The 12,692-nt window shown below is 27.8% G+C and overlaps 1 protein-coding gene across 1 annotated transcript in view; it reads left to right on the forward strand.

The window, feature by feature from the left end:
- Window positions 1-12,692, forward strand: part of LOC145836580 (uncharacterized) — an 84,564-nt gene that overhangs the window by 56,453 nt on the left and 15,419 nt on the right. Inside the window, exons 23-30 of the mRNA XM_082944374.1 lie at window positions 1,207-1,415; window positions 1,736-1,850; window positions 2,179-2,319; window positions 5,766-5,926; window positions 7,471-7,615; window positions 8,159-8,308; window positions 11,575-11,790; window positions 12,213-12,395. Of these exons, the coding sequence (XP_082800500.1) occupies window positions 1,207-1,415; window positions 1,736-1,850; window positions 2,179-2,319; window positions 5,766-5,926; window positions 7,471-7,615; window positions 8,159-8,308; window positions 11,575-11,790; window positions 12,213-12,395 (1,320 nt within the window). The remainder of the gene's footprint in view (window positions 1-1,206; window positions 1,416-1,735; window positions 1,851-2,178; window positions 2,320-5,765; window positions 5,927-7,470; window positions 7,616-8,158; window positions 8,309-11,574; window positions 11,791-12,212; window positions 12,396-12,692) is intronic.

A 12,692-nucleotide genomic window follows, 5' to 3' on the forward strand; every position in this document is an offset into this window, starting at 1 on the left:
AATCTTGGAATGTTGTATAAAATCCTAGAATAACTTTAATTTCTGATCACTTTTTTTTTCTAGAAAAATAAATAAGACTTGTAATTAAAAAAGTATGTTAAATTTAGAAAAAATTGAACGAAATTAAAAAAAAAAAACATAGTGTAGTTACAGGAAGGGTGTAGATCACTTTTATTACAACTTGATGTCATTTTACAGATTTTTAAGTAAACCACAAGTAGCCTTATACAGATTTTTAATATTAAGACAAATTTTTGAGATATAAAATTATATTAGTGAGTACAGTAAGTTTTTATTGTCATCTTTTATTTTGTTTTTTTTTGTTTTAATAAATATTCAAAGATATATTTCCTTAAAATTTTACAGGGTTGCCAAAACATCTGGAATCCAGGAACCTGACAGTTTAAACAAAAACTGGAAAACCTTGAGTCTGTGAAATTTAAAAAAAAAAGGAAAAATATGGTATTTCAAACAAAAATCACCAAAAATATGTGATTTTTAAACTATTTCAGCATGTAAAATAATAAAGTTTTGATTAGATATGATAAGTCTATAATATATATGAGCTTTTATTTCTATCAATAAGTTAATTTAACTATAAACAGATTTTAAGTCTTTTAACAGTATCTTTTTAGTGTTGTTATACTATTTAAGATAGTTATTTACCTTAAATTTATTAGTTTATGCTATAAATAGATCAATATACTTGTTGCCTTAAAAACTTAGAAGAAACTCTGAAAACATGACCCAAAGTATGGTACGACGTCATCAAAATATTGGAGCTTTTTTTTTGCAAAATTACTGCAATTATATGCTGAAAAGTACCCAATATTGCTCAAAAAAAAAACTACCCATAAAACTACCCCTGTTTGCTTGTATGATTAGTGACGTCAGCTTTATCTAATTGCGGTGCATTGATACAATACATTATCCAATTGGCAAGACATGTGTTAACTTGAGCTTGTCTCATTGCATATTTAAGTCCAGGCTTAGGCCCTTTTGGACTTTCGCCGATTTTTTACTTTTATAAACAAAAATCGAGTTATATGTAACTAACTTTGTTAACTCTTAATCCATTATCATACCATTATCCAAATAAATTTACCTGAAACCTATGAGTGGAAATGATTCGGTGTTTGTACTACTAAAAAACAGATAATCTAAATACATATTAATCTTAAAATTAAAAAAAAAAAATTCCGTCAGGTCTTCTTCAATTACCCTGCACCTAGCACCATAGTAGCTGATACAACTTGCGAGCTTTTAGTGGTTTCCCGCGACGACATCGACAAAGTTTTGCAGGAATTCCCTTTTTTCAGAGAAATAATAACTGGGATGGAGCTTCACCACCATCACTTCAGCGAAGTGACAAAAAAACTCAACTACCACGCCTTCGAACAGCTTTTGCAGGAAAAGTTTGATGATTTTAACTTGATGTATAGTTTTTAAACACGTTTCTTTCATTCAAGTAGTTTATTACATATTTTTTTATTATAATAAAACAACTATATAACAGTAGGTTTTTAACATAAGGAGTAAGCTGTGTAGCAAGCATATGTATTTTTATGAAATACCGTTTTATATTTATTAAGCTTGTTTATTAACAAGAATTCAAAGACTAAAATACAAGAAGTTAAAAATATATCTTAACGCACCTGTTTTTAGCGTTCGAGCTTTCGAAAAAGTTTGCATTAAAAAGAGTTTCTTAGTTTATTTGACACATTACATTGTTCAGAAAAGTATACAAAAACAAGTTTGCAACGAGTAAGGAGTCAGATAACCAGGCAACTTATTTCACTCATCGAGTCAAGAGAGCTCCCTTCATACAGCGAATCAGCAAGAAAACACAAGTTTGATATTTTATAAACTATCAGCAATTCAAATATATTGGAAAATTTGTAGATTTTTATAAATAGAACAGTTTATTTAAAAAAAATACTTAGTCTCAATTGCAGATACCAATTTAAATTGTGGTTTTTATAAAATAAAAACAGGTTTAAATAGTATAAATAGTTGTCTGAAAATAGGAACGGGCTTTTTTGTTTAAAATAACGATATAAAATAAATATTATAAATACTGTTATAAAACTTTTTTTTTTTTATATAAACAAAGTTATTTTGTTTTCGTTTACTTGAAAGTAAGGTGATTACATATAGGATTTTACAATTAATTTACAGGTTGAGCTAACAAATTATTCAATGTGGTATTCCTGCCTACTTTTGCCAGTTGTCTTCAATCCACAGAAAAAAGGATATCAAACTTATGAAAAATTTTCTACCATTCTCACTATACTCAACCTGATTATTGTTCCTCTTCAAGTTTATAGTGCCGTTTTTACCTTTGTATAAACTATTAATTAACTTAAATGGGTACTCTAAACTATGGGTTCGTATTAACTTTACTATCAGCGGGCCAGACTTAGCAAAAAAAGCCTTTAGAAGACTGGACTTTAAATAAAATGTTTTCTGGCGGCGTAACTAAAAAAATCCAAGTTTTTATAAAATTACCTTTCAATAAGCACCCTATATGACTCAAAATATCTAATTAAGAATACGCTTATGAATGTATCTTATAAAAATGATCAATCCATCTGTACTGCACAAGCTGTTTTGAAGATTAAAAATGTGTCGGGGCTGGATTTGGGTCGTATATAGCCCACCCCAAATTAAAGTCAAGGTTTTAGCTCTCACTTAGTTTCAAGTTTTTTAGCGAAATACTGCATTCTTTAAATCTTTTAACTACTTACACCATTATCACTTTTTTAAAAGTAATTATAAGTTAATAATGATCTTACTTTTTAAAATCAAGCCTTTAAAAGTTCATTAAACTATATAAGTCACATACTTTTACTTTATTTTTTGAACAATTGTTAGTAAACTTGTTAAATGCCTTTTTATTATTTACAAACGTGTAAGAAATAGTTATACAAAATTTATAATTACTAAAATCCATAAACTAAGATATATTTCACATATAGATAGACCTTCGAATGTATTTAAATACAATTTTATTGCTAGACACAATTTTTTTTTCATGGTAACATTTATTTGCAATTTAAGCGCTTTCGAAACTCACGAATTCCCTTGTCAAAGATACTAAACACTCACAAATTAACTAAAAATAATATACATGAAGTGAAACTAGATACTTAATAAAAAACACAGTAAATAAAAAAGACAAGTATTTAACAAAATTTGATTTTGAAACAAAAAACCAATTAAAATAAAATGGAATATTTAAGTATGTTAATAGTTACTCTTGATCCTTTATCAGGACCAAACTGATTATTCAAATTTGGTTGAAGTTTTTTAATTAGTGAAGCTTCTGAAGATAATAGATTATTATAAGAACTGCACGTTTTAATAACTTCAAAACAATCATAAATGTTGTTATAACTTGTAAAATATGCACAACTCTCGATATGATTAAATACTGCACTATTAGTTGGAATCACATGCTCTTCGATTTTTACGAAAAGTTGTCTTTCAGTTTCACCAGCATATTGGTTGTTCAGATCATCTGGACACGTAAACTTGTAAGCTAAGCCACTTTCATACATACGAGTTTTTTAGGGAGAAATATTTCCCCACCTTTTGTGTTTAGTATGCAATATGTATTTTTACTCTGATTTCTTCGAACATAGCTTTGATGTTCTAGGAGAATTTCTCGGATATTTTTCTGACGTATGGTATTGTAATGTAGTGTTTATTTTCAACTATAATTTCAATTAGTTCTGATTCAAAGTTGTTTTGCTTTTGTATCTGTTCATCGACAAACTCGGTCGGGAAAGGGTTTTTCATTAAAATTTCTTTAACTTTACGCCATTCGATATGTTGAAGATCTTCTGAGACGAGATTTTTTTGATAGAAGACCAAATTTTTAGACCAGTTCTATCGGCAATAAAAACACCAGAATACGCCTTATGTAAATGGCTAGATATAGAACTTAAACCATACTTAAAAGGTGATTGGATTATTAGCTCCAGTTTTGACTTTGTCGAAAAACTGAAAACATTCCAACCGTTAAACACAGACATTTGTGTTACGTTTGATATCAAGAGTTTGTATACCTATGTACCATTGGAAGAAACTATCAATAAAGTTACGAAAGTAGTATACATGGATAATCTAATTTCAATATTTGCTCGATCAAAAATGACTCAAACAGTATTTATAAATCTTCTAAGGGTATGCTCACAAAGCATCTTTCTTTTCAATGGCGCAGTATGTCAACAAACGAACGGGTTATCAATGGGCTCACCTCTTGCCCCTTTACTGGCCAACTGGTTTCTTAACTAAAGTACAAAACCTAAAATGTATTGAAGATATGTTGACGACATATTCTGCATTTTTGAAAACAAAGACCAAATACATCAGTTTGGCGAAAAAAATGCACAGAGATATGAAATTTGTCATTAAGGTAAACTACCATATCTTAATATACAAGTACCAGTAAAAGACAACAAGATCATCACATCTATCTAATCTACAGAAAACCAACAAGCACGGGCGTGCTTATGAACTTAAACTTGTGTGTACTGCAGTCTTGGAAGAGAAGTTATGCAATAACCTAAATTACAGAAACCAAAATTTCGTCTCAGAAGATCTACAACATATCGAATGGCAAAAGGTTAAGGAACTTTTGATAAAAAACTCTTTCTCGACCAAGTTTGTCAATGAGTAGATACAAAGCAAAACAACTTCGAATCAGAACTAATTGAAGTTATAGTTGAAAATAAACACTACATTACAATACCATACGTCAGAAAGATATCCGAGAAATTCTCCAAGAACATCAAAGCTATGTTCGAAGAAATCAGAGTAAAAATACATATTGCATATTAAACACAAAAGGTGGGGAAATATTTCTCCCTAAAGAACTCGTATGTATCAAAGTGGCTTAGCTTACAAGTTTACGTGTCCAGGTGATCTGAACAACCAATATGCTGGTGAAACTGAAAGACAACTTTTTGTAAAAATCGAAGAGCATGTGATTCCAACTAATAGTGCAGTATTTAATCATATCGAGAGTTGTGCATATTTTACAAGTTATAACAACATTTATGATTGTTTTGAAGTTATTAAAACGTGCAGTTCTTATACTAATCTATTATCTTCAGAAGCTTCACTAATTAAAAAACTTCAATCAAATTTGAATAATCAGCTTGGTCCTGATAAAGGATCAAGAGTAACTATTAACATATTTAAATAGTCCATTTTGTTTTAATTGATTTTTTGTTAAAAAAGTTCATTTTTGTTAAATACTTGTCGTTTTTATTAACTGTGTTTTTTATTAAGTATCTAGTTTCACTTTATGTATATTGTTTTTAATTAATTTGTGAGTGTTTAACTTTTTGACAAGGGAATTTGTGAGTTTCGAAAGCGCTTAAATTGAATATAAATTTTTTAGTCAAAAATTTTTAAGTCTTACAACAAAATGGTATCTAAGATATATTTGTAGTTTTTTTTATTTAGAAAAAGTCTCAAGATACTGATCATTTCTAGTTTTTTAAAACTCTTTAAGTAAAATATAGATTATGACTTATTATAATAATTATATAGAGTTTCAAATGGTTTTTTATCATATAAGTTTTGCCATGTAAAATATGTAAAAAATTTAAAATTTAAATACCATATTTTTTGCTAGTCGTAACATTAAATAATTTTGCTAATCGTAATCTAAAGTATAGATTATTTATTTAGTTTTTTTAGCGCAATTAGTTTGTAAAAAAATGAAACAAACTTATTTTAATTTTTTGCAACAGTTTGCATTCATACCATACAATGTGACACTAATAATGCTCCAGTACTCATTGGATATAATTGGCTTGCTGCATCAGATAATCCGAGCTCACACGTTGTATTATGACAATCATGGTTTACCTGTGTTGCATCCAATCAAAACTGCTAAAAAATATTTAGCGAGGTTTCGTTATCATATTGTTTATAAAAGTTAAACTTATTTATGTTATTGAGTGAGGCTTAAATGATTTAATGGTTAAGTAGCCTATTTCTTTTAAGTAAGTTTGAAACAATCAATTGGCTTCACCTTTAATTGAAATTTATTTTATCAATTTATTTTATAAAAAAAAAGCCTTTACATATATTGAGATAATAGAAACTATACTCTTTTGAAATAGCTTATATTTGCTCAATCGAATAACATATTCACGAGTGTAAAATCTTTTTAAGAAATTTCTCAGAATTTTGTTATCCAAAATTTTTAAAATTTGTCTCCTAAAATGTATATGCTTAATAAATTAAAAACATATTTTTTAAATACCACAGATGTTCTTGTGCTAAAACTTTATTTCAACTAACGGCGTTTCACTGCTCTCAAATAAATTTAAGAACAGATCTACGGAGTCTATAAAATATTAACACACATTAGAAAAAAAAAAACAGAAAAAGCATGTAAAATTATGTATAGTGTTTATGTAGGTAGTAACTATAAATGAACTTTATGGTTTAAAAACAAAGTCAGTAATTGCAGCAGAAGATAAAAACCTACTTCTGAATAAGCGGCAAGATTTATCAAATATTTGTCCCCACAACCGACGATTCTACTTTAAATAACTCTGTCTACTTATGTACTAATTTATTTCACAATACTCACATTACAATTACATACACTTGCAAGCTTAAAACTTCATGTTTTTAAGCTGTATAAACTATTGACCAATTTGTTAAATTTATTATGACGTAATATTTCTGCACAACTCAATTTAATTTTCATTTTAAAAACTTGCCTATTCTTAGAGCGTTTTGAGGTTAGTGCCTACTTTTATTAAATTTGAATTTTTTGTAGACAATTTTATAATTTTATGTTTTTATCCCAAACTTTGTTTTTAAACCATAAAGTTCATTTATAGTTACTACCTACATAAACACTATACATAATTTTACATGCTTTTTCTGCTTTTTTTCTAATGTGTGTTAATATTTTATAGACTCCGTAGATCTGTTCTTAAATTTATTTGAGAGCAGTGAAACGCCGTTAGTTGAAATAAAGTTTTAGCACAAGAACATCTGTGGTATTTATTCCGATAAGCTTAGCTTATCAGGATCTCCAGGATTTAACGCCTTTTAACGTTACATCTTATATTTTTAAAATATTAATTATTTTTCATTAAAAATAGAAAAAATAGTTTTTTTATGTAAGAGTTTAGTTAAGCTTTAGGTTCTTACTTTGTCATCTAATAAAGTTATATAAAACTTTTTTTTAAAGGTTTTGTATATTTTTAATAAGCTTTTTTAATTATTTTACTGATTTTAAAACTATAACTAACTTACTTTTTTTGAACATAGACATCACCAACTTAAGCATACATGTTGTAAATAAGTTTATACAATTAAATATGCAGTTTTTTTCTTTGTGAACTTAACTTATATAATTTTCTAGGTGAATTTTATTACTAGTCGTTATTATCTAAATATACCACTTAAAAAAAAAAAAAAAAACTTTTTCAGCTGGGGATTTTATATCGATTTGTTAGCGTGGTTCCCGTTTGAGTTGATAATTGCGCTTCTGACACATTCTGAATTGAAGTTAAGTCAACGGAACATCAGACTGATCGCAATTGTCAGAATTACAAGAATATTTGGACTAGTCAAGGTTAGTTGTTTTTATGCATGGTGCTTTGTATAAAACCTGTGTTTCGACTAGGGTTAAAGTTTTTAAGGTCGTGAACTTAATAGATAAGTTCCTGTACAAGGGTTAAACTAAAATAGCTGCTGTCACCTTTTTAGCAATTAGAAGTTTTCATTTTTATTATATGATAAAAAGGTATATCTTTTTTAAAGATTCCTCTTCATACATAAATTGTTTGTGAAATAAATCAACGAAAACATTTGTGATCATTTTGATCAAAAGTTTTTTGTTTTATTTATCTACTCTGAAAAAAAAGTTTAATAAAGGTGATTAAGTTAGATTTCAAAAGTTATTAAATAGCGTCTAAAGTTAATTTCGACACAAGAGTAATATTTCTATACCAATAAAAAGTCAAAAACAAATTAGTAGACCAAGTTTCTCGTTTAACAACACCTCCGCTATGATAATTCATGTAACTTGGTTTTTTGTTTTATAGTATTAAGCTAATAAATAGATAAACTATATGAAATATCATCATGAGTTTATAATAGATATTTGTATGAACAGGTTGTGTCGTTCTTCAAGTTTTTTCTCAACGACATTCGTCACAGACGTCACCTGCTGAAAAACGTCACTTACATCGTGTATGGCACGGTACTTCATCATTGGGTGGCCTGCATTTTGTTTGTTGTCGGATGCCCACAGTATATCCATCTCGTTTGTTGCGTTGTATTATTTGATTTTTTTTAATTACTGGTTGTACAATTTTCAAGCGTTTTCTATGCTGTTTGTAATCTATTTGTGTAATTAATAACTAATCTTTTAGTACAGTCACCTTTCGCGAGTCTACGCACTGTGTGTCCACAGCAAAAGTGCGTAACTAAAAGAGAGGTAGCGAATATACCTACTGTATTGGCTGTTTTCTTATATTTCATTAACAAATAAACTTTGTTTAATTGTAATTTGCTTTTGACTTTATTTTTTCTGTTTTGCTTGTTGTTTGCAGTGTGAGGTCACGACTTACTCTAATTTAAAGTCGTTATATCGAATGTGTTTGTTATTCAAAAACAGTGAAATAAAAGTTTTTTTAGACTTCTAAAACTTTTTTTCTAAGAGTACATGCTTACTATAAAATAATAACGCAGTGTAACATAGCATTTACGTTCTTAAATTAAGATGAGAGCTTTTATTTTATGTTAATTAATACATCGTAAATATTCTTGCGCTTAGAAATACAAAATAAATATAAAATTACAAAATTGAACTAGTTAACAAAGGACTAGTTTTATTATTTAATGCGTTGATTAAAACTCACTTTAGTAAATACTTAAGCTATATAGCTTTATAAATAAGCTGAAATTTTCCTCAAAAAGTGCATGCCTTAATTAAAAATCATATCTTTTAGTTTTCAAATAAAGTTTACTGGTTTTGCACCAAATTTAAAATACTGAATGCTTTTTAAGTTATTAATTTTGTAATTTTTGAGAATTCTAAAATGTGTAACTAGCCGAGAGTGCATAGATTCGCGGATATGACTGTACTAGTATGGTTGTCATACTTTAATTTTAGTATCTTTAATTTTTTTTATTAAGCTTAGGTTAATGATTTTTTAAGCTCAGGGTTTTTCTTAGTTTCTAACTTAAAACAATGAGTAAAAAGTATTAAAGCTCTTTTGTCAGTTAAATTTTCTACCTGGCAGCTACCAGTTACTTAAGTGGTTAATATATTTTTTGATAAGTTTGTCAACTTAGACAAAAGAAATTGTTATAAACTAAAAGTTTGAGCTTAATATTTAGTTTCAGTTACCACAAATGGTATCGATTAATTTATTTAATTACGTAGTTTGTAAGGGTTCGCTTTTATATAAAGGGTACGAATAGAATGCTTACTTAAATAATATGAATATTTTTTTAAACTTCACACAGTGAACTGGGAACTTAAAATAAGAAACATATCAACATTTAACACTTTCAAAAATAAATTGTCAAATAGCCCTAGGTTTATCGAAAATTCTACAAACTAAATAAAATAATACCTTCTCCAAAGTTCCAAGTAACCTCGAATCTTGAACAAGAATCATTAATTAAATACCTATAATTTTAAAGAGTTTTTACATGTTAAATGATGAAAAAAAAAATCTATCATATAAAATATTTTTTGGTATCATTAAAAATTTTAGTCATTATTAAAAATTTTTCAAACAGCATTGCAGTAAGTTTTCAATATCCTTGTAATGTTTATGACAGTTTTTTACCATAAATTTAAAGTTAAACTAGAAATGGACAAAAATCTTTTACTTTCATAAATCCCCGAAAAAATACAAAAATCATCAAAAAAAGTTCAAAGAACCTTTGGCCACCCCTAGAACTAAAGTTATCAGACTTTAGTAAACAGCAATTTTATCATTATTATTCTGCAAATAATTCTGCAAATTATTATTATAAGTATAAATTTTTGAAACTACTAAGTAAAACATATTAAGTTAAGTATGAAATATTTTCGAGTTCTATCTTATTGAAATGCGAAGTAAATATAGAACATTTTTGATCAAATAAAATTTAATTATTTCTATGAAATAATAAAAAGCCGTTTAAGTTTGGTATTTAAAGCGTAAATCTGCAATGTTCACGACTATAACTAAAATTTCTCTTATTACAAACCTATGTTGTATAGTTTATACGGATAGGTGTAAAATTTGCACGAGGGGACTAACTTGAACGAAGAAACTTTTGCACGAGCAGAAAATTTTGTACGGAGACATTTTTGCACGGGTTGAAATTTTTATTTTTTTTATTAATTTTATAATTTTCTTTTTATTACTATCACTTTTACCCCTTACCCTCGGTCGGTAACTTAGTATTATGTTTTTTTTTACTTTCACTGTTACCCCTTACCCTCAGTGGTAGCTTATTTTTTTAATTAGTTTACTTATATTTATTCATTCATTTTTATTTTTTTAAATAATAACTTTTATTAGTTATTTTCTTATTTTTATTTTTACTATCACTGTTACCCCTAACCCTTACCCTTGGTCAGTAACTTTTTTTTTGTTTTTTTATTAATTTACAATTTTCATTTTGTTTTTTTTATTTATAATTGTTTCTGTTTTTATTTTACTCTCGTGCAAAAATGACCATTGGTGCAAAATTGACCCTTGATGCAAAATTGTCTTCGTGCAAACTTGTTTTCGTGCAAAAATGACCCTTCGTGCAATTTTGACCCGTTCCCAGTTTATACGTTGTTGTAATACTCTAATTAAAACAGCTTAAACGCACAATAACGAAACTTAATTACATTTTAACTATTAAAACCAAAATCTTTTTTTTTTTTTTTCCAAAACTATTTTGAACTTTATATCTATTCAGATAACTGTTTTAAAAACTTTTTAATGATATAAACCTTATCTTTTGTTCAACATGATTCTAACAAACACTCCTAATCTCTGATGCTTAATTATCAGTAAAGGTAACTGATGAGTCCTAATCAGGACAAAACCGGTCTCAGTCTACCGAAAGTTTGTGGTCTAAAATCGAATTGGTATGATTAAACCTTATGTTAACTTGAGCTTGTCTTACGGCACATGAAAGTCAAGGCTTCGGCTCTGTAGACTGTCGCCAATATTTTCGTTAATTGATCAAGGTAATAGATGGTAATGGCAGAGGCGCAAACAAATTATTCCGTTTAAAAACCTAAATTTAGACAAGTGTTTTTAGTTTAAAAAATTGCATCCTTGAAATTGTTTAAAATGATTATCAGTTTTCATACAAGGTTTGTGAACAATCTTTTTATAAATTAAAGATTCAAAGAAGTTTACAAATCTGTTATTGAAAAAAATCCATTTTAAAAAGTACTTTATATTTGTTTAAATGTTCAGTTTTCAAATTCAATCATTAGTTTTCCTGTTGCTATAGTTGAATTGAATAATTTCTGTGGTATATACTGAAAAATACGACAAATTGAATCAGAAAATATTGCATAAACAGAAAGAGACTTACGACTCGATGAACACGAGCATGGCAAACACGAGTGCACCTGACTACATGTTCTGCGACACTGACTCGTGGCTCAGTCTGGCTGCCAAGAACAAACCCAGCTTGGATCTGTACAATTCAGTGGTTGACCAGTACATTGTTAGCTTGTACTACTCGACGGTCACGCTAGTCGGTGTCGGTTATGGAGAAATTTGGCCGCAAAGTAACGTGAGTTTCAACATATAGAATATGTAACAAAGTTAAGGTTAATTTTTGGTTTTTGTAGCATAAAAAAGTAGTATTTTATGAACAAAAATAGTCTCATAATTTATGCAGCTTTAAATTATTAGATAAAATTGTAGCTGAATTCTACGTACTGACATCTTTTCTCATTTTTTAAATTGATACTTCCTTTTGGACTTATTGATAATTGGTAAATATGTTTTATAAATATTTAGAGCTTTAAATCTATCGAATTTATTTTTTATACTTAATACAAGAATATAATTTAAGTTGATATAAAACAGAAAAATATATATTATTTTTTATTTATTTCAATTTTGCTAATATTTTTTTCTAATGTTGAAGTAGAATTTTCATCTAAAAATGCTTCACTTATTTTTCATATACCTGGATACAACGATAAACAGGTAGAAAGATTTCTTGCAATGTTTGTCATGTTGGCAGGACTGACCTTTTACTCGTACACATTGGGTCAGATATCAGCAAATTTGCAATCAGATGACATTAGAAGGGCGGAATACACCAGCAAGCTAATTCATATACAGCGCTTCTTCAAAGTTTACAAAGTTAAGCACGCTATTTCAAGAAAGGTAAGCATTACTTTTATTTTTGTTATATTATAAGTTGTCTTATTTTGTCTATCATCTTAATAAGTTTTAAATACTTATTCTCACACTCAAATAATGAAAAAAAGTTTAAAATAGTTTGTTACTTGTATGAGTATTAAGCGTTAGTGTTACACGTGTCTTTTTCATTATTAAATTATGAACTTATTGCCTCTGTGTATTCTTTAAAATATTTTGTGATTTTTCCAATACTTTATAAAATCAATTTCAACCTTTTGAATAAAAATCTAAAGTTTAACCATAAAAATATTATAAATATCT

The sequence above is a fragment of the Thalia democratica genome, chromosome 5 (genome assembly GCF_965202585.1).
Source record: "Thalia democratica chromosome 5, ktThaDemo2.hap1.1, whole genome shotgun sequence".
NCBI lineage: Eukaryota > Metazoa > Chordata > Thaliacea > Salpida > Salpidae > Thalia > Thalia democratica.